General features: G+C 40.9%; 1 protein-coding gene across 2 annotated transcripts; it reads left to right on the forward strand.

Moving 5' to 3' along the window:
- Positions 1-1,716: 1,716 nt before the first annotated feature.
- LOC148672655 (CD209 antigen-like protein C) lies at positions 1,717-20,751 on the forward strand. Of its 2 annotated transcripts, XM_088628485.1 has the most exons (12): positions 1,717-1,876; positions 4,065-4,175; positions 4,651-4,824; positions 5,761-5,912; positions 6,571-6,677; positions 9,403-10,877; positions 11,653-11,804; positions 15,400-15,510; positions 16,205-16,399; positions 17,072-17,229; positions 18,376-18,482; positions 20,303-20,751. In XM_088628485.1, the coding sequence occupies exons 7-12, from the start codon at positions 11,690-11,692 to the stop codon at positions 20,460-20,462; spliced, it is 846 nt and encodes a 281-aa protein (XP_088484611.1). In that variant the 5' UTR covers positions 1,717-1,876; positions 4,065-4,175; positions 4,651-4,824; positions 5,761-5,912; positions 6,571-6,677; positions 9,403-10,877; positions 11,653-11,689; the 3' UTR covers positions 20,463-20,751. The 2 variants fall into 2 exon arrangements, with proteins under 2 accessions (XP_088484611.1, XP_088484610.1); XM_088628484.1 differs by having other exon boundaries at positions 9,403-11,804.
- The last annotated feature ends 118 nt before the right edge of the window (positions 20,752-20,869 follow it).

Here is a 20,869-nt window from a genome sequence, read left to right on the forward strand (position 1 = left end):
CAGAGCACCCCCAGGTGGTACACCAGATGACCCTGGAAATTTGTTGTGTGCACTGAAAAATTGGGAGGGGTTTTCATATTTTCTATTTGAATAAATTTCAGCTTCTGGATGAATTTATCGAAGAGAATGGCATTGACTGGAAAAAATGCGTCTTAGTTTGTACAGACGGTGCTAGAGCGATAACAGGCAGACACAGCGGTGTAGTTGCACAGATCAGAGAGGTTGCTCCAGATATGAAGTGGACGCACTGCAGCATCCACCGCGAGGCCTTGGCCATCAAGAAAATGCCTGAGGATTTAAAATCTGTTACACTCTGCTGTCAAAGTTGTGAATTGTATCAAGGCTCAACCAATGAATTCAAATCTGCTTTGCTCGTCTAAGCAGACTCACCCCTCTCACTGAAATGGTAAGTGCTCAGTGCTATTTTTATTATATGTGTATATGAGTGTGTGCGCACACTCATGTTGGTCACTGAGATTTTCTGGGGTTCCTATGAGAAGATGACTTGTAGGTTGTACTTGGATGCTTTGGTTTCAGGGGTGGTACTTGGTCCAAAAAGTTTGAGAACCACTGCCTTAGTTAATTGAGTTCTGGGTAAATGATTAAGTGTCAAAAGTGAAGGATAAAAGACAGAGATCAGCACAGAACATGAAGGGAGAGGGGAGACAGGAGGACAGAACATAAAATGTGTGCCAGGCGAAAGGTCCTTATCCACATTATCCAAAAAGATCAGTTTGAAGCTAAATATCTGAACTTTGTTAAGCCTGCTATTCTGTGTTGTTAGGGAACTCCGATTTCCTTAGTGAAGAATCCCTCAGTTAAAAACGTCCTCCTGGTTGGTGGGAGCATTTTTACAATAGGGAGATAGGTTCCCATTTTTGTGACATCTGGGTTTGCACAGGGAGACAGATAGAGATTTAGCTACAGGTTGAATTCTATTTAGTTTAGACTGCAGCTTTACTTTATTCTGGTCTAGATAGACATTAAGAGTTGAATACTTGGCAATAGTCCGGGGTTCATCTGTTTGGTTAGGACATTTTGCCTATGGGATTCCTTGTCTATAAACTAATACTATCTATAGAGAAACTTGTATGCTGTATGTTTGTTGTGTGTAGTGTAGTGGGTTTCATTGTCATTGCTAATAAATATTTGTTTAACCAAGTGCGCCTGAATTATTATTCTTTTCACCAAAACTGTTCCAGAGAACAAATATGTAATGTGCCTCTGCCTATAATTAAACCAACAGATTGGGTGTATTAGCAAACACTTTACAAGTTGTGTGTTACGATTATTTTACTTATTGATGGACTCACTTGGTCAATTTCCTGATTTTCTCTAGTTTTGTAAAGCCCCATCTATAACAATACTTTTTTGTGAAAAAAAAATGAAAATACATTCCTTATACAATTTGTGTTATATTGATACTTGTGTTTGTGCATGTCCCTAGATGGTTTATAGCATCCACGTATTGTTAAGCACTTGAATTATTCTATTTTCCAGTTAATCCCATACGGAACCTGCTTTTACTGTCTCACCTGAAATTCTCCCAAACTATTCTTTACATTTGCTTTTGTAATATACTGTACCAGTGTTTCTCACATTCACTTGATCCTAAAAAGGAGTGTAGCAGCAGATGCTCCTCAATCTGCCGATAGGCTAATGCACATTCTGGCCCTGCCTCTTTACTTACAATCTATAAGTGGAAAGTATTTCAACACTTCCTCATTTATACATTTTGTTACCCTGAGCCCACAGCTCTTTTTGACAATGGAGATGGACAATATTTACATGAACACAGAAGACTGCACTCAATTCAAGACCTATTATAATACTTCAAGAGATCCACACCAACCAAACCCTGTACTCCAAAATACAGGTAAGCTGTCAACTAGAACTCCAAAATGACTCAACATATGGTAACATTTTGTATTTGTATTACTGCATACATCTTAGATCATGAAATTCACATTCAATTCAACTGCTGCTCCAGTTAACAGATAACTTGCTAAGATTAATTAATTTATCGCAGATTGTTGATTAGTGTTTTAACAGTTTCATCAGGCAGATATACAGTAAGGTGGTGTAGTTTATACATGGGAAACAGTGCTCATTGCTGTCATTTTCAGCATACGGTGGATTGTGAAAGAAGAGCATAAAAACTATTTGATAGTGGAAAGATTTTCTATTTTACTACTATTGGCATGTTCAAATAAAATCATAGTTGTTGATTTTGTGCTCTTTGATGAGCACTCATCATCTCTGTAGGGTGTACTGTATATATATAGAGGGGTTAATGCTTTATATAGGCACAACATGACATTTGTGTTTGTATAGTTTGTTTTCCATTGTACAGAATTATTACAAGGAATGCAGTTTTGAGAGCAAACTGGATTATTGTGATTCAGAGCAGTGAGTTGTAAAGCAATCAAAGAGAGGTTAATTCCACAAAAATATTTACTATAGTTAAAGCAAATAATTCAGGTGGGTAGCTGCATCAGCATGAGTGGGCTGCAAAGGAACAAGGAAAAGGTGTATTCCATGCTGAAAGGAGAAGATTGAAAACACAACGTTTTTGGTCAGGTGTGAGGGAAAAAACCCTCACACCTGAAGAAGGCTCCACGGCCAAAACGTTGTGTTTAATTGTTTCTTTTTAAGGCCACTACAAGGAAATGTGAACCCTCCCTCAATGTTACCCAGTTCTCTCAGTTGTAGGCTCAGATAGATATGAAAACCCTGAAAAAATATTATCAAATGGCTGGTTATGTGATCATAATAGCTTTATTGAAGGGTTTTAAATACTGCTCATTTTGAAACCGAATAGGCTGAGTCCAAATCATAAGATTACAATTTCAGAATGGCAGACTTTGAAAGGATATGATGGAGCTGAATAGAAGAGGAACGGAACAGAATAGAAATGAAGTTGGTATAACAGTTTAAAGATATGCTGATATTACAGATTCCAAAGAACATAGAGGATGAAGATGAAGAAATCTCCAGGGCCTGATGATATTTCTTCCAATTGTACTTTTCAGTAGTCCAGTCGTGAACCTGGGGCAGCTACAAGGGTGCTGCTGGGTGGGGGAGGTATGAGCACAGAGCTGTGGGCAGCCTGTGAGTATTTACACTGTATGTAGGCGAGCAGAAGTGTGAGATTGCAATTTGACCTCTTCCTGAACTTTCGTTAACTTTCAAAAATTGCACTTGTTATATCTCAGGACTGTGAGGGAACCTGACTCAAGTACTGGAAATCCTCAAAGGCAATGAGAAAGACAACCTTATGGAGTTCTTCAGGATCAACACTGAAACACAGGCTTGATGCAAGTGGAAACTATGCAGAAGCGCATTAAAAAGGCATTTATTTTATTGTTAAAGGGTTCTGGGTGTCTGAACAGTAAAACACAAACAGGCTGGAAAAGGCTGGATGAGATCCTGGGATCAATTAACTATCATTACCTTCCTAATGGGTTAAATGGGACAAAGGGCCTCTGCTCATTAAAGTAAAAAAAAATCTAAAAGTCAGCAAAAGATGAAAATCATACTGAACTTCCCTTTTTTGTGTTCTATGGGTGGCCCCTCTAACATCATGGCATTAATGTTGCTATTTTCAGGGGAAGTCACTGTTTGCCAAAGGTCTCAAAATATTCATCCATTTCTAACTGCTTTATCCAATTCACTTCTGTGGGGGAGCTGGAGCCTATCTTGGCAAGCAACTGGTGCAAGACAGGGTATACCCTGGACAGGACGCCAGTCAATCAGAGGGCAGACTGATACACACAGAGAAGAAGAACACACTCACACCAGGGCCACTTTTCACAGAAGCCAATTAATCTACCAGTATGTCTTTGGAATGTGGCAGCAAACAGTGCACCTGGAGGAAGCCCACATGAACATGGAGCGAACACACAAACTCCACGCAGATAGCAGCCCAGGAGTTGACACCAGAGCCCCTGTGCTGCAAGGCAGCAGTGCTAACTACTACACCACTGTGTTGCCCTGAAATCAGTTGAGCCCAAAAGGATCATATTGAAATGTTTCCTAACAAACTTTCACCTTGAAACTTCCAGAGGACGCCTCCTCAGCTACCTCCAAAATAAGATGTCAGCGGCAGGCTTGTGTGTGCCTCACTGTTCTCTGCTGCCTCCTGCTGGGTGGATACGCAATCTTCAGTGTTTTCTGTGAGTATTGCAGGTGTGCCAGCTAGTCAGGTCTTGAGGCCAGTACAGCAGTATAAACTGTGAAAATGCTCTGAAGCTTATTAAGGAGGAAGTAATTTAAATCCATTTCTGCCAGCCAGCTGTGCTGTTCTTATGAGGAATTTCCGGAAACAAACAAGGAACCCATAATATTTTGAGGAATGGTGAGAATCCCAAAGGAGAAAAGTGATCCTAAATCTTCATTGGATAGTTTCCTATTGGGTTCCATGTTGTGGGGAATGATAAGAAACAGGGAAATCTACCTGTTCATTTTATGCATAGACCCCTAGAAGTAAAGCAAAAGTTTGTCTGAGAAACATGCACTTGAAAAGCCTGTGCCTGTCTTTTAACATTCAGACTCTCAGCTGCATCATCACTGTTTTGCAGTCAAAGGCAGCTTTCATTCAAAATGGGTGCTTGGATCACTTTCTACAATTATTTTTTTATTTGTTCACAGTTTACCAAATTACCGAGGAAAAAGACACGAGACATGCAGCTATCCTACTGAATCTCTCCTCTGTGGAAACAGATTTTGCTGATCTTAAGGACAACTATACTGTTGTTTTGTCAGCCCTCCTGATGTTACAGAAGAACTACAGTGACCTTCTAAATAAAAAAAGGAAAGTGGAAGGTGAGGATTGGGCACTGGTCAGTCTTATTCAACAGAGTAACACATTCCAGCCAGATCTCGCCAGATATCAGAAGCTAATCCAGACTGGGTCTCGTCAGTAACAGTAGCTCTCCCCCGCCTAGACTAGAGGTTCTTCCAATTCACTGCTCCGGAATGTTGGTTGGGTAAACTGGCTAAACTCACTCTGGGTTTGTACTCTGGCCTACCTAAATCTCACCCTTAATTCCACTGGTAAAACAATTTCACACCTTTCTTTTCTAATGCTGTGAAGCAGAACTTGTATCTAAACCTGATCTTCCTTAGAGATTAGTTACATTTAGCCAGGGCAATGCAATTCACACCCTTGCTCCTTTTCTTTTCTTGATCCGTTATGACCAAGTTGTCAGGACCTCTGTTTAATCTTTTCCTAAATCCACAAATGCAAATGCCAGTGTCTCCTACAGCACAGTGTTCCCTGTCATTGATCTGGCAACTGTGGCCCTTCTGTTAGAAATCATTTTTTCTTTTCATTCAGAGTATTATTTTGCAGACATGTTAGGCCATGTTAGAACCATGTCATGTGTCATGTCCGGTGGAAACACATTTCAGGTGAAGAGACCTGAAATGTCTTTCTCAATACTTATGCTGTTCATGGTGTCTTGACAAAACAAGAGCTTGATCCAAAGTTGATTAGAGACCAAGAGACCAAGTTGGTTAGAAGCCTCATTCTGCTGCTGTCTGGAAGGACGACCTTTGAGTTATTCCCAGTCTTTCTTCCACCTCTCCTGCTTGAGAACTTGCTAGACCCCAGATATTGAGCATGGAAGAAGCAGGAATTCATGTCTTCACAGTAACCAGTCTTTAACCACATGGAGAAGATGGAACTCTGCTGAACTGTTCTGAGGTCAATTATACTGTAGGTTGGCATTAAGTATCGTGATTTTTTTTTGCTTTCAGTCCAGGAATGTTCCTGTGGTTTGTTGGGATGGCAGCCCTTCATGTCATCCTGCTATTTCCTCTCCAGTGATGAAATGACTTGGGAGGAGAGCAGTACAAACTGCTCCAGGATGGGAGGTCACTTAGTGATGATCGAGACTCAGACGGAGCAGGTAGGACAGACTGCCTCATGTCAAAGCCCATGTCTGCTTTCTTTCATTTTCATCCTTGAAGCAAGCATCTGTCAGCTGAGCCAATCTGGAGGTACTTAATAACACTTTTAAGTGCTAAAAATTCAAACAGGTAAAAAAACAGGGTGCTTTGTTTTCCTTGTTGAAACTTGGTTTCTGAGTCATGTTGGCTTTCTAACACAGACAGACAAAAGTTCTATCCAACTTTACAGAACTCATTTAGTATGATGGATCCAACTGCTGTCATTGATTTAGCTCTTATTTTCCTTGTCGGGCTTCAACTCAAATCAATTAAACTTTTATCTTGCTGTGAATGGTTCTGAGAAAAGCTGTGTAGTAGAATACTATTGCTATAAAAAGGGGGGTGTGCAGTTTACTTTCAGAAGGTTATCTCCTTCAGATTTATGCTGCTCATGCCCGACAGCTGTGTGCAGATGTGCACTAGAAAATCATTTGAAATACAAGTTTAGATTGTCTCTAGATCAAGTGGCAGAATCGTCACCACTGTCACCAGAATTAAGAGACGACAACTATGTTTAATTTCTAATTTCTTTCAAATTCTAATTGCCTGCTGTCAATTCCCAGTTCATGTGCCATTTGACAGATATGCAGTACACGACATTATATTCTTTGACTTCAGGAGTTTCTAACAAAGTCTTCTGGCAGCAGTCAAACGTGGATTGGCCTTAGTGACCTAGCTGTAGAAGGAGACTGGCGCTGGATCAATGGGCTGCACCCTACACAAAGGTAAGGACATCCATTTTAAATAGGAATTTCCTGACACAAACAAGGTAGGAGTAATATTTGAAGTAATGCTGAGTATCCCAAAGGAGAAATACATTGTATGCAAATGTTTGGGCAGCCTCTGGGCAAACTTGTGCACATTACACTTTCACTGTTTTGTCTTTTTCAATCTGTTAAATTTGGCCAATAAATAATAATTGTGCTTTAAAATGTGTAGAAATCTGTCATGTTTAAGTTTTTACCCTGCAGAAGTTGTTTGAACTTCATTTCACTAAGAGATTTAATGAAAAATGCAATTTGACCAGGGGTGCCCAGATGTTTGCATACAACTGTACAGTGATACCTCATTGTACAAGCTTAATTTAATCCTTGCTCCTAAAGTGTGAATTTCATTCCGCTTACTTCCTGTGTTATAATCTCTGATTGCTTCTAGAACTCAAAAATGTTTCCTCAGCCACCCAGACTTCATCTTAATACAGTATGGCACAGAACAGTACCGAAGTACGTTAGGCACAATGAGTAATTCTGTGTGGAAAAGATTTTGATGAGAATACTCACGTCGTTGTCCATATATGAATGTGGGAAAGGAGTGATTACTGTCCAGTGTGTTCTGAGTTTTATCCCACAGAAAATCTTGTAAATTATTTCATATACAAGTTAATGGGCATCACATATTGGGTGAGATAATGGATGAGAAACCCAACTGTAATCAAGCACTGGCTTCCATTTAGAAACCTGGGTTTCTTGTTCAGGTTTGTACCTGGAATTTGTTTCAAGGGGAATGCTGATGACTTTTCTCAAGAAGGCTTTTGCAACTCAATTCAGTGTGACAGACCTCACCCTGATTCACAAGGACCATAGTTCAAAGTGCAGGAGGCTTTATTACTAGGTTTTTGCAGGTCTTCTAAACAAAAAAATGTGTCAGAGAATCTTGCTCCTCTACTTCAGAAACTCTGTACAGTCAGGGGGACTGTTTATTATCTCACTAACCACCCCTGACACCAAGTGGGCAGGCACCTTTTAACACTTTGACACGACATTCTAAACCTTAACCAACAATACAGCATCTAATGCACTCCCAGTGATGATTATTTTCAAGAGATAGAGGCCTTTAGCAGCCTCTAGTGTCAGATTCACTAATATTACAGTTCCTCACTACTCCAGCCTGCCACAACATGTGTTTTTAATTGTGTTTTAATTTAAACTTGTTACTAGTTCCTGCCATGGTTACTCTGTAACTCATTAGTCATGCAAGTAAGGCTCTCCGAATCTGAGTTTGGTGATCTGATCTATGGCCTAGTCCAGTATTCAGGATAAAAGACTGACCTAAACAAATTTAGTGACACTACATAAACTTAGTTTCATCAGTGCTGAATGATAAATTGAAATTGACATGTTGCCAATGTTAACAGTGTTGCCGCATTGAAGGGGAGGCACAGTAATGAAAGACAAAGCCTGTGTCCCCAATCTGGTCCTAGCGTACTGTGTGCAGTGAGATCACTTGTGTCCTGGCCTGAAAAGAAGTGATTCCTGCAGATTTAAAATACTATACAGCAGAGACCATCATCATAGACTGGCAGGAATTACTCTTCATTGATTACTTCCATCTGAACAACAGTGTCAGGGGGAGGTTTTATGCACAAGCAATTAAAGAATATGTGAGGTTTATAGCATGCAGGCATCATTCCCCTTCAGGATAACACTCACCAACACAGTGGAGCCCGATGTCTTTGGGGTGCCTGCCTATGCCTCCTACAGTCTGGACCTAGATCTGAGAATCAGATTCTTATAAAGTGAGGCAGGCTTCTGATGTTGAACATTCAGCAGTCAGGAGGAGCCAAAACATCTCAACGCATTTTACAAAATGCGTCAATGGCCCAAAAAAGTTATGGAAACTGTTTGTAAAGTCAGAGGAATCGCAGTGGAAGTTTTGTTAAACATCTTTCACAATAGAACAGCAGGGGAAATGAAACTGGTTATTCTACAAGGAGAACACACTCCAAGCAGTGACTGAAATTCTTGCCATTTTCATGCTTCAAAGTCATTACTGTGTTGCAATATGGTAATTTTAATATATTATTATGGTATAAAGCATAAACATGTCCTGGTTTCCAACCATTCATTTTCTATCTGCTTTATCCAATGGAGGGTCGCAGGGGACCTGGAGTCTGACTGCAAACACCGGTCACAAGGCAGGATACACTGTGGTTGGGAAGCCAGTCCATCACAGGGCAGCCGCACAGACACAAACACACACTCTCATAACAGGGCCAGTTTTCCCAGAAGCCAATTAACCATCCAGCATGTCTATGGACCGTGAAACCAGAAACCAGAGCACCTAGAGGACACCCACACAAACAGGGCAAGAACATACAGGGCAGGTCCAGAACTGAACCCCAGCGCAGTGAGGCAGCAATACTAGCTACTGTGTCACCATGCTATCCCTGCAGTGTGCCTAGATTCGGGAACTGCATCAGCGTGCAAATTGTATAATAATAATAAATCACCGTTAAAAATGGCTTCTCAAAGCGCTTCACAGTAAAAATACTACACATGAGGATGCTGTATCCCTTCTTGATTTCCTTTTTTTGTACGTTCAAATGTTTTCCCTTTCATGAACTCCCCTTTCAATAAGCTTATCAGAAACAGCTGTTATTCTCATCATCAGTCATTGTGCAAAGAGTTTCCCATTTTGCAAGTCAAGTCCTTCTTGCTGTCTCTTTTTCAGATTCTGGTTTTCTCATGAGCCTGATGACTGGAAAGGTGAAGATCGGAAAGGAGAGGACTGTGCTCACCTCAAGCCTCTGACTCACCCCCTCAACAACTGGCACGATGCCCCCTGCACCAAGAAATATCACAGAATCTGTGAGAGGAAGAGATGTTAACAAGTTTTTTTTGTTTTTAAGAACAATGAATCTCTAAATACACAATTGGTTTTAGAGATGTTTAAGGGTGAAGAAGGGAACAAAGATGGTGTATGATCTGGTAATTTTGTAATACTACCTGTACTAATTTTTGTATAACCCTTTTTAAGACAAATAAATTTTTTTGTGAGATCTGTAATTTTGGAACCACCACTGTGCAGCTAAACTGTCCACAGTAGTTCATTATTAGTGTACTTTCATTAACATGCCACCAATAAATAAGGTTTTGATTGAATTGAAAACACTCTCTTATAACTATGCTGAAATTGAAGCTTTTATTTGAAATATAATTTGTTTGCAGTTCAGTGTTTATTATCCATGAGTAGTAAATGGCATTCTGTTCTCATATGTGGTGAACCAGGTCCTGGTGCTCTCCTGTCTGTGCTACTGCAGCCTCTTCCTGGCTGACCCAGAATTGCCTTGTTACTCTCATGTCACATCATGGCACGTCCCCCTGCATATATCTATATGTTTAAAATATCTGATTTTTAAAACCATTCAATCATAATGTCATATTTCATACATTTGTAATGAGTGCAGCTCTGCTCTGCTCCTCCTGGGAGTCAGAAGTATGTTTTTAATTAAAAAAAGGATGAGAAAGAATGACTTAGCAGACAGTGAGTAACACAATCAGGCCAGCCTGATTACTATATGAGAGTACTCATAGTAAAGTAAGGATGTGATATCCAAAGTGTAGGGGTCTCATCAGCACTTTTCTCTCTCCCTTCTGGTATTCATTCATAGTCACGTGTGGGCTCAGAGCACATACAGAGCCACTGTCAGGACAGCAGCAAACTCCACTGCGTCTGAAGACCAGGTCTTCTCATTTCTACATATTCTAGATCTCAAGAGGGGTATCATCATTTCTACAGCAAGCTCAGTGCCATTGAGACCTGTTATACTGTACATCAGTTGGTACAACCCTGCAGTTAGTAGCTCTATCTTCCTAATCAGTAGGGGCTATCTGTGTGGAGTTTGTATGTTCTCTCTGGGTTTGTGTGAGCTTCCTCTGGGTGCTTCACTTTCCTCTCACAGTCCAGAGACATACAATTCAGTGAAACAACGGTTGGAAAATTTGGGCCTGGTGGAAGTGAGTGCATGTCCACGTCTGTGTCTCTGTCCCCTTATGGAATGGTGTCCCATCCAGGGTCTATCCTGCTTTGTGCCTGTTTCTTCCTGGGATAGGCTCTGGCTCCCCTGCGAGCCAGAACTGGATAAAGGCGTAAGAAAAAGGATGGATTTACCAAAACAATTGTCAGAATCTGAAGAATCAATTAAGGTAGTCACAGAATATTTTATTTTGTTTTTTTTTGTACGATTTTGTAGATTACATGTTGACTCAAGAAGACCTACAGTAGAATACCTTATTTATTTCAATGGTAGAGGAGCAATAGTATTTAAGCACACTGCTGTTAAAAATGTTCGAGATGCATTGGAGTTAATCCAAAGGATATATATTCTTAGGCACTGGAATATTATCTGGGCAGCATGACAAAACAAAGCACTGAAACCGACTGCCAGTCGGTTTCAGTCGGTTTCATTTTCTCGAATCTCAGCCATTGATCTCCTCTGAACTTTCAAAGAGGCCATTGAGATCATAGTCACTGAAATCATGTATATGACTCATTGCACTCAAGACAGAAACCACACAACTATCTGTGTGGCTTGTTAACATGCTTTTCTGCACCTAAATTAATTTAGTTTTACCACACAGCATTTGAAAACAAAGGTGACTTTTCCATTTTTCTTTCATAATAATTATTTATTTACTTCTTTCTTTGAATGTGTGCTGTAGGTTGTGTTAATAACAAATATTAATTGCTACTTCAAAGTGTCATGACTGCAAGATTTAAAGCTCTAAGATGTGAAAACTGCAGGGTCCTTAATACTTTTGCATAGAACTGGAAGAACTAGGTTAATGACATTTATTTAATTTTCTTTCTTCTCAGTTTGACTTTTATGACTGAAGTTAGGAGCTGCACTGATTTACTCTTACTGTGAATGTTAACCCTGCCCATCTCTTTATTATCTATTTCAACACTTCCTCCTCTCAGTGCATCTGTGCTTCTGAGCTCCCAACTGAGCAGGACAATGTGCACAGAGATGGCCAACGTGTATATGAATTTTGATGACTCCTCAGTGTTGATGGTGAATTCCTCTAAATTATCAGATCAAGCCCCTCAAAAACGCACATCTCAGAAACCAGGTAAGCTCTTTTTGGTTATTTAACATGTTATTTAAAATGTCTTTAAACTTTATTGTAGTTCATTTCTAATATATTATAAGTTTCTTCTATATTTCTCTAGAACTGAAAATGAAAAAGATCAATATTGTTAAATAAGTGTTACCTGTACTACAACAGTGGATTCCAAGGGATGCATGTTGAGTAGCTCTTGATTAATTGGTATGGGGTGTGCTATTCTGTTTCCTAACAGCACAAGACAAAAAACTCGTCAGAGCCTGGGTCTCTGCTTATTGCATTTTTCTACTTATCATAGAGTACCCAGTTAATGTCTTCCAGGGGTCAGTGTCACCAAGATGCTCTCCCAACACAAATCATGACTCGAACAAAACTGCTTTGTAGTGAATGATCTCAGACTCCACTACATGTGTACAGTTGATTTCATTGCTGCTGTATTCCACTTTATGTAATTCTACATGCTCACTATCCTCCTGTGTCGAGTCAGTACAGTCTATTTTTCTATTTGCAATCATGCAAATCGATAGGAGTAATAATAAAAGTGTGGTAGATTTTTTTAAAAAAAAATTTAATCCGGTTCAATTAATATTAGGGCAGCATGGTGGTGCAGCAGTTAGCATCAATGCCTCACAGCACTGTTGCCCGGGGTTCAATTCTGGGCCTGGGGTCCTGTCTGTGTGGAGTTTGTATCTTTTCTCCGTGTGTGTGTGGGTTTCCAAAGGGTGCAGTCCAAAGACATGGTTTATTGGCCACTGAGAAAATTAGCCCTGGTGTAGGTGTGTGCATGTTTGTATCTGTGCAGTACACTGGTGTCCTGTCCAGGTTGTATCCCGCCCTGCGCCCATTGCTTGCTGAGATAGGATCTGTCTCCTCTGTGACCCTGAATTGGAAGAAGTTGTTAGAAGATGGATGAATACCAGGACTATAGTGAGCCAGTAATATTTCAGTACAACTGAGCTAATAAAATATGGAGGCTTGACAATCATGTGGGTTTCCTCCAGGTGCTTCCTACAGCCCTAGGATGGGCTGGTGTCCCATCGAGGGTGTATCCTGTCTTGTGCCCATATGTACCCAGGATAGGCTCCAGCTCCCCTGCAAGCCTGAACTGGAAAAGTTAGAAAATGGATGGACAGATCTACAAAGCAGCTGCCTGTACTTTAACATGCAGCTGACAGGACCACCACTCAGTTACCACTGAAACTAAACATTTCCTATGAGGCCCAGAACAGAACAAGTTTCAGAGAATTAGCAAAGGACACAGCCATGCTTAAATCAAATCAGGTCGGGTTATAGGAGAGCCACCAATCTTTCCAGCATTCCAGATTACACTGGTTTAAATGGTCCTATCATTTCTTTGTTTTAAATTTCAGCATATTTGCCATCATCAGGTCCAATGACTTGAAGAGAGCACATAGAATTTATAATGGTCCTGGTACTTGGAAGGACAGAGACTTAATTAGTTCATTAACCCCAATTAAGCATTGCCATTTGAAATAGTTTTTGTCATGCATTTTTATTTTATTATTACTCATTGTATTTGTTATTTTAGACATTGGCTGGCATGGTGGCTTGAAGGTAAGCATCGCTGCCTTGTAGCACCCGGGTCCTGGTTTCAGTTCCAGACTGGGGTTGCTATCTGTGTGGAGTACGTACTGTATGTGTACCCTGTGTTTGTGGGTTTCAGCCAGGGGCTCTGACTTCCTCCCACAAAGGCATACAGTACTGGTAGGGTAATTGGTACTGGTAAGTAGGGTACTGGTAGTGTGTTTTGGCAGCAGCTCGTTGTCTGACCGGAAGGCGTTACAAGGGGTGATCAGGTCAGCCCTGTCCATCATTGGAGTACAGCTCCCCTCTGTTTCGGGCATTTTTACAACTCGCTGTCTCAGGAAGACTGGAAGTATCACTAAGAATACCAGTCATCCTGGTTTCTCATTTTTCTTCCCCCTTCCCTCTGGTAAGTGTTATAGGAGCATAAAGGCACAAACGTCCAGATTCAGAGACAGTTTCTTCCCACAAGCTGTCAGATTACTGAACTCTACCCCCACCACTGGCTCATACTGATGTTTTTTTTAAGTCGTATGTTATTTAACTTGTTGCTGCTGCGGATGCTCTATGTTAATGTTTTTGGTGATTCCTTTAATGTCTTAGTATTGCAAATAATCATTCCATTGCACTTGTGCAGATGACAATCAACTGAACTGAAATGATTGGCTCCCCTGAAGCCCTGTATTGGATAAAGCCGTTGGAACATGAATGGATTTTAAACACTGTCAAATGATAAACCCTGTTCTTATGCCTGAAAATGTATGACACCAAAATGTATTCTTCTTTAACACTGTTACTTTAGTTTCCTTTCTTCACTAAGCTGTGGTTTCATTTCCTCACATGCCTTGCGGTTATATGAATAGGACTAAATTTATGATGAATTATCAAGAACATATTCACCAAGCCTTGTCTTAACTTCCCCTCTCTGTTTCCCAAAGCAGTAGTAAGTGCCAGCATCATTCCTTTTTATAAAATGTGCAGAGCAGGCATGATTAGGGTATCTGAGGCATTGGCTATTTCTGTGGGTTATTAATTTTAAAAGGCTTTTAATGACCGTCAGCATGTCAACCTATACAAGTACCTTATCCATCCATCATCTAACCACTTTATCCAGTACAGAGCCATGGGGGAGCCAGTGTCTTTCCTATCCAGCAACAGGCACAAGGCTGGGTACACAGTGGACAGGACGCCAGTCTATCTCAGAGCACACACTCACACCAGGGCCAGTTTTCCCAGATGTCAATTAACCTACCAGTATATCTTCAGACTGTGGGAAGAAACCTGGGCACCCAGAGGAAAACCATACCAAGATGGGAAGAGCATACAAACTCCACACAGATAGCACCCCAAGCCCAGAATCAAACCCAAGGCCCCAGCGTTATGAGGCAGAAACACTAACCACTGAACCACCATGCTGCCTACCAGGGCTTTATACTTTATACCAAACTAACATTCTTCCTGGCTGTGAGGTACTGCAATTGCACCTTGTATCCTGTTTCTTGTTACCTCCCAATCCAGGAGAATGAAGGTCAGTTTTTTTACTTTACAGGAAACCTCAAAGGCTCCACTTTAATCACTCACATATTCCAGTTTAGGAGATGGGTGTAGCATTGTTTTTAATGAAGTCAGACAAAAACACTACCTAAAGGTTCTTTACATGGTGAAGTCTGAAGTCATCCCCCCAAAAAAGCTACATTCATAAATGTAACCAAAGCGTGTCCAGAGGGAAGCTGGCGTCCATCGACACTATGAACAGATGATGTTATGAAATTCTGACACATCTCTTCAGTTTGAATCTTGCCTCATCTGACCTTCACCTTTCTGGGCCTCTGAAACTTTCTCTCCACGGTCATGAGTTCTAGCACACATGAGTATCAGAGCTCCTACCAATGTGATGAGAAGACACTTGCAATTTCCAGGAGTGCAGGTGTTGTAAAAGAAATGGGTGATTTACAAAGAATTGCCTTCAGTTTTTGAAACAACCCGTTACGTGAACACTGGCAGCCATCTGTTGTCCAAAATACTTCAGATCAAAATTTCTCTTTAAAATTTTCAGGGAGTGCTTTTTCTGTGTACCCCAAAATGAGAGTTCCTCAGCAGGCCTGCATGTGCATGACAGTTCTCTGCTGCCTCCTGCTGATCGGATACATAATCTTTGGCGTTTTCTGTAAGTATAACAGATGTACCAGTTAACCAAGTTCAGTGCATGTTACCTTTGAGCTTCGGCCTTCGACTATGTGTAGGTGGCCTTCGACCTTTGAAAATACAGAATTCATCTGTATGCATGGAACTACATTCTTTGAATAAATCACCAATTTAATAAAGAGATTAAAAAGTAATTTGGAATCTGAACCTCTACTTTGTTCTGATGTCTCCTTCTTAAATTAATTTCAAGAGGAAAGAGTGTCTGCAAAGTGTGTGGGAAACAGGAGGATTGATACATTTCTCGATTTTTAATCACCACACAGATGAAAAGGTGATTTAGCAACACCTATACAGTAGGTCCGTATATGCTCTGTTTTACATTTGCAGTGGTGTAAATCTTTGTGTGCTAGATATTTAATTGTGACTGTGCTTCTACTCGAATTGGTGTCTTGGAAAACTAGCATTAGCCTGGTGCAGTGAGGAGGTGTTTGTGAGTCGGAGGGATTTACTCAATAACTGAACTAACTGCGAGCAGGCAGGTGTGGGAACACAGAGAAAGCGCAGGGAAAGTGAAGTGTTGCTTATTTAGATTGTTCAGAACTTTCTCTACCCCTGTGATGACAAGGTTTTTACATCATATATTCAAATAGCCCCCTTCACTTCTTGTTCTTATTTCACTGCATTTTGCTTTCCTTGTCTTTTTGTTTCATTCCCAGTTTACCGAATGTCCCGGGAGAAAGACGAGCGATACGCAGCTCTTCAGCAGAATCTCTCCTCTGAAGAACCCGACTTCAGAACCACCTCTAACTTAGAATCGGAGCTAAAGAACAACCTCACAGTGGCTGTGTCAGCCTTCCTGGAACTGAAGAAGCGCCACAATGATCTGGAGGAGAAATTGAGAGATATGGAATGTAAGAATCCCATGTTCTTTTTAGACAGTGTATTGACTTTTATTAGAAAGTGCGGAGTGTGGAGCTGTTGTAGTGAGAAAAGTACAGGTGTAGTAACTGGCTTGCTTAAATTGGAGTTTTTAGATTATGTTATCACTGTTTTAAATTAAGACAATTTAATTGCATATAACAGAGCACTTCATCCACATTGGATGTCCCATCATTTGGCATTACTTTTCACTCTGAACATCTGACTTTCTAGACTGATCACACAGGGCTATTCAATTTACTGTAAATTCAATCTTTTAAGGCATGCACAGGACAAGATTGACTATACAGAGCTTTTTTGTAATAAGGAAGACATAACACAAGATTCTAAGAAAGGTTTCAAAGGATTGTGTAGCTTGTTCTATACTCCCACAACTCTTTGTGTAAAGACACGTCTCCTGTCCTTATTGGAGAACCTAATCTTGCTGCTTCGTGAAGGAAGGCAGGGTGGCGACTTCAACAACATGATTGGGTAGCTTGTTCCACACTCCCACAACTCTTTGTGTAAAGAGCTTTAATAAAGCTATTTCTTGAGAGAAGACAGGTATCATCTTAAATATCATACCTGGGTAGGTTGTACCAGACTCCCACAATCGTAGTGACAGAGTACTGAGAACCTAACTGTTCTGTTTCATTCCTTTTCAGCCCAGTTATGCCGTTGTTGTCCGAAAGGATGGACATCCTTCATGAATTCCTGCTACTTCTTTTCCACTGCCGAGGATACAATGACCTGGCCAGAAAGCAGGATCAACTGCTCCAGGATGGGAAGCCAGCTAGTGATTATAGAGACTCAGTTACAGCAGGTCGGACAGAGTGTCACACCATCGGCGGCCTTCCTCAGTCTTGCTTCTTTTACTTGCATTGCAGTGTTCCAAAGGGAACAACAGAGCAAAGGGCAAGCAGCTAATCTGGCTTGTATGGTTTCCAGGAGCCAATTGATCAGAGAATCTCATACAGCCTTCTCTTGAAAACCCCAAACAGGCCATCAGCTTCAACTGCTCAGCTGGGCCTTTCCAGACTCCCACAATCCTTTGTGTAAAGAAGTGCCTCCTATTTTCAGTTTTAAAAACACACTTTCTTAGTTTCTATTAGTTTCCATTCCCTGGTTCACATTTCACTCTTGACTCTGAAGGTGACTTTGTCTGTGCCCTCGTGCTTTTAGAGTACTTGAGTCAATTACTCTAGAAGTCTTCTGTGCTGAAGACAGACCACATTTTGTCCTTTTAGCCCCTCAGTGTGGGCTAAACTGTACATCAGTCACTGTACATCCTCATGAGTAGTTGACCCACTGTGGGACTGTTGCTCGTGATGGCCAGTCCACTGAGACTCTCTTGTGCCATGGCTGACCTCAGGCATGTTTTAAGCTCTGAAATATTCTGCTCTGCTCCTGCTGCCATCACTGGGAGAGACATTGCAATTCGATGGGCTACAGGGGAGCTCACACCCACATTTAATGAAATACTGGAGAAACCGCAGGGAAAACAATGTGTTTTATGTTGATTGCACATAATGGCGATAGGTCTTTTGTACTGTTAAACCAGGCCTGTAGCAAAAGAGTGTGTTAGAATAAGTCAGGAAGATGGGAAATGACTAATATAATGGAAATATGGGAATTGTTTTTTTTTTAATTCAATTTTTATTGGAAATTGAGAATGTATTGTAAATTGTATTTCCTTTTATAAACAAAATTTCCATCAAGAATCATCTCAATCAATATCACACAACATGTTGCCATACTAGGCACCTGATGCTACATTTGTGCAGACACTGTGGCAGTGTGTAGTTTAGATGCTAGAGACAGGTGGGCACAACCTTTAATCCTCTCGTAGTGAGGCAGATCTACGCATTTTAACATCTAACACTTCCAATGTCTGAACGGTAAGGGTAGAAACATCATCTGCGGTTCCAGTTTTTCCAATACATAAATCAAGTGTCTTGTCTGCCTTCAGGAATTTCTGACCAAGCGTTTTGCCAATGGCTATTCCTGGATTGGACTTACTGACCAGACGGTAGAAGGAGACTGGCGGTGGGAGGATGGGTCACCACTGACACAAAGGTAGAGACATCTTAGTTTGGTCCGGGAGTTAATGTTGCTTAGAAGTGGTCTGTAGTGTCATCGCTTGCTACTACATATCCCTCCATCCAACTTTTAACTGCTTTATCCAAAACAGGTTTGCGGGGGAGCCAGAGCCTATCCGGCAAGCAATGTGTGCAAAATGGTGTACACCAGTCCATCAGAGGACACACACAGACACAGACACTAACACACTCATGCCTGGGACAATTCTTCCAGAATCCAGTTACAACAACCAGCATGTGTTTGGACTGTGTGAGAAAACTGAAACACATGGGGGAAACCCACACAAACACAGGGAGAACATACAAACTCCACACAGACAGCACCCCGGGTCAGGAATTGAACCCAGGGCCCCAGCGCGATGAGTCGGCAATGCTGATCACTTTGCCACCATGTCACACTGCTACTCTAAGCTATAACGTATACTGTATAATAATTGCTTACTCTTATATAGTGCCATTCTGGACACTCCACTCAAAGTGCTTTACAGGGAATGGGGACTCCCCTCCACCACCACCAATGTGCAGCATCCACCTGGATGATGCAATAGCAGCCATAGTGCACCAGAACGCTCACCACACATCAGCTATCAGTGGGGAGGAGAGCAGAGTAATGAAGCCAATTCATAGATGGGGATTATTGGGAGGCCATGATGGGTAAAGACCAGGGGGAATCTTGGCCAGGATGCCAGGGTAACACCTCTACTCTTATTGAGAAACACCCTGGGATTTTTAATGACCACAGAGAGTCAGGACCTCGGTTTTATGTCTCATCCGAAGGACGGCGCCTGTTTACTCTAAAGTGTCCCCATCACTATACTGGGGCATTAGGACCCACATAGACCGTACGGTGAGGAGTATAGTACATACAGTATGTTAGAAATCCAATCACAGGTTCAAAATAACTGTTCGAAATTAGGTATTCTGAGAGTATTCTGAGAAGTTTTTTAAAGAGATTTGTGAACATTTAACGTGTTATACATACAGTATTCTGGCTGATCAGACATCACATAAGATAGGTATATACTGTACCTGTTGAAAAATTGCAAGATCACATTGTATGCCTTGACCGGTTTCAGTTTGACAGACAGTTTGTATTTAGTGTATTTTTTTTCTTTTTTACTTTACAATGTGGAATTAACTTCTGCTTCAAAATATACTGTATATTAAATAGAAGTCCTTCATTTCTGGGTGTTGTATCATCACAGTGATCTCTGAATTTTGTGATGTCATTGATATTGTGCATTTCTTTTAGCTTTTTAAATACAGACTTCAATTTATTCCTCCCTTGTATCACAGAAAGTCCCTTTATATCTTTGATTTCAGATTGTCTTGCTTGTACTCTATGGTACCAAAACCTTGCGTACTGTGCAGTAAATCAAATTTTACATACCCCAGAGGCTGCAGATTCACAGTGATGTGAGTCGATGCAGTTAATGAGGAGGAAGTCGAAAATTGGACAGCGAAAGACCAAGGAAAACCCCTTTTCTGCTGACCATCACAAAATAAGTAATGACAAAAAACCAAGCCTGGCTGATTGCTTTCAATGCTGGGGGTCTTGACCCCTCCGGCTGGGAAACACGGGTTCAGGTCATGGGAAAAATGATCTAATATCCTGCTTCTTGCCCCAGCACATACTTTCTAATCCTGCAATCTGATAAAAATGGCAAAATAGAACAATTTTGATTTTACTGGAATGTTGGCTGCCCTTTGCCCTTAGTTCATAAGGGTTTGGGTTTAACTCTATCCAAGTGTCTGTGATTAAGTGGGGTTGATCTAGGAAAATGTGCTCTTTTTCAGTTTCTGGTTCACTCACGAGCCTGATGACTGGAAAGTTCAAGATATTAAAGGAGAGGACTGTGCTCACCTCAAACCTCACACTGACCCCCTCAACAACTGGCACGATGCCACCTGCACCATGAAATATCCCAGAATCTGTGAGAGGAAGCAGTTTCGTTGAATGTTTGACACTACAACAGCTGTATAAATATTCTTTGACATAATATCCAGTTACTTTCAGCTGATTCTGTTTTTAAACAACAGTGGTTATAAGTTGGAACACAGAGAGAACATCAATGTCTGATTTATTCTGTAGTTCAACAAAACTCCCACACAACTTGAGACTTGCAGCAGTTTGCCTTATTGTTAGAGGTTTTCCTCCTGAATGGTGTTTTCTTTGTTGTTTATACAGTGAAATTAATGTACCCTTTCTTCTGTTCCAGGAATTAAATAAATAAAGATGGGGGTAATTATTGTCTTCATTTGATTACTTAAAAGTAGCAGTTGGACAGTTAGGGTTAATTCTGTATGCTTTTTTCAATAAAATGTTAGTCAATTTCCCTAGAAAAGTATAACGTTTTAGTTAAA

This window comes from Lepisosteus platostomus, chromosome 4, assembly GCF_059453375.1.
Source record: "Lepisosteus platostomus isolate fLepPlt1 chromosome 4, fLepPlt1.hap1, whole genome shotgun sequence".
In the NCBI taxonomy this organism is placed as follows: Eukaryota; Metazoa; Chordata; class Actinopteri; order Semionotiformes; family Lepisosteidae; genus Lepisosteus; species Lepisosteus platostomus.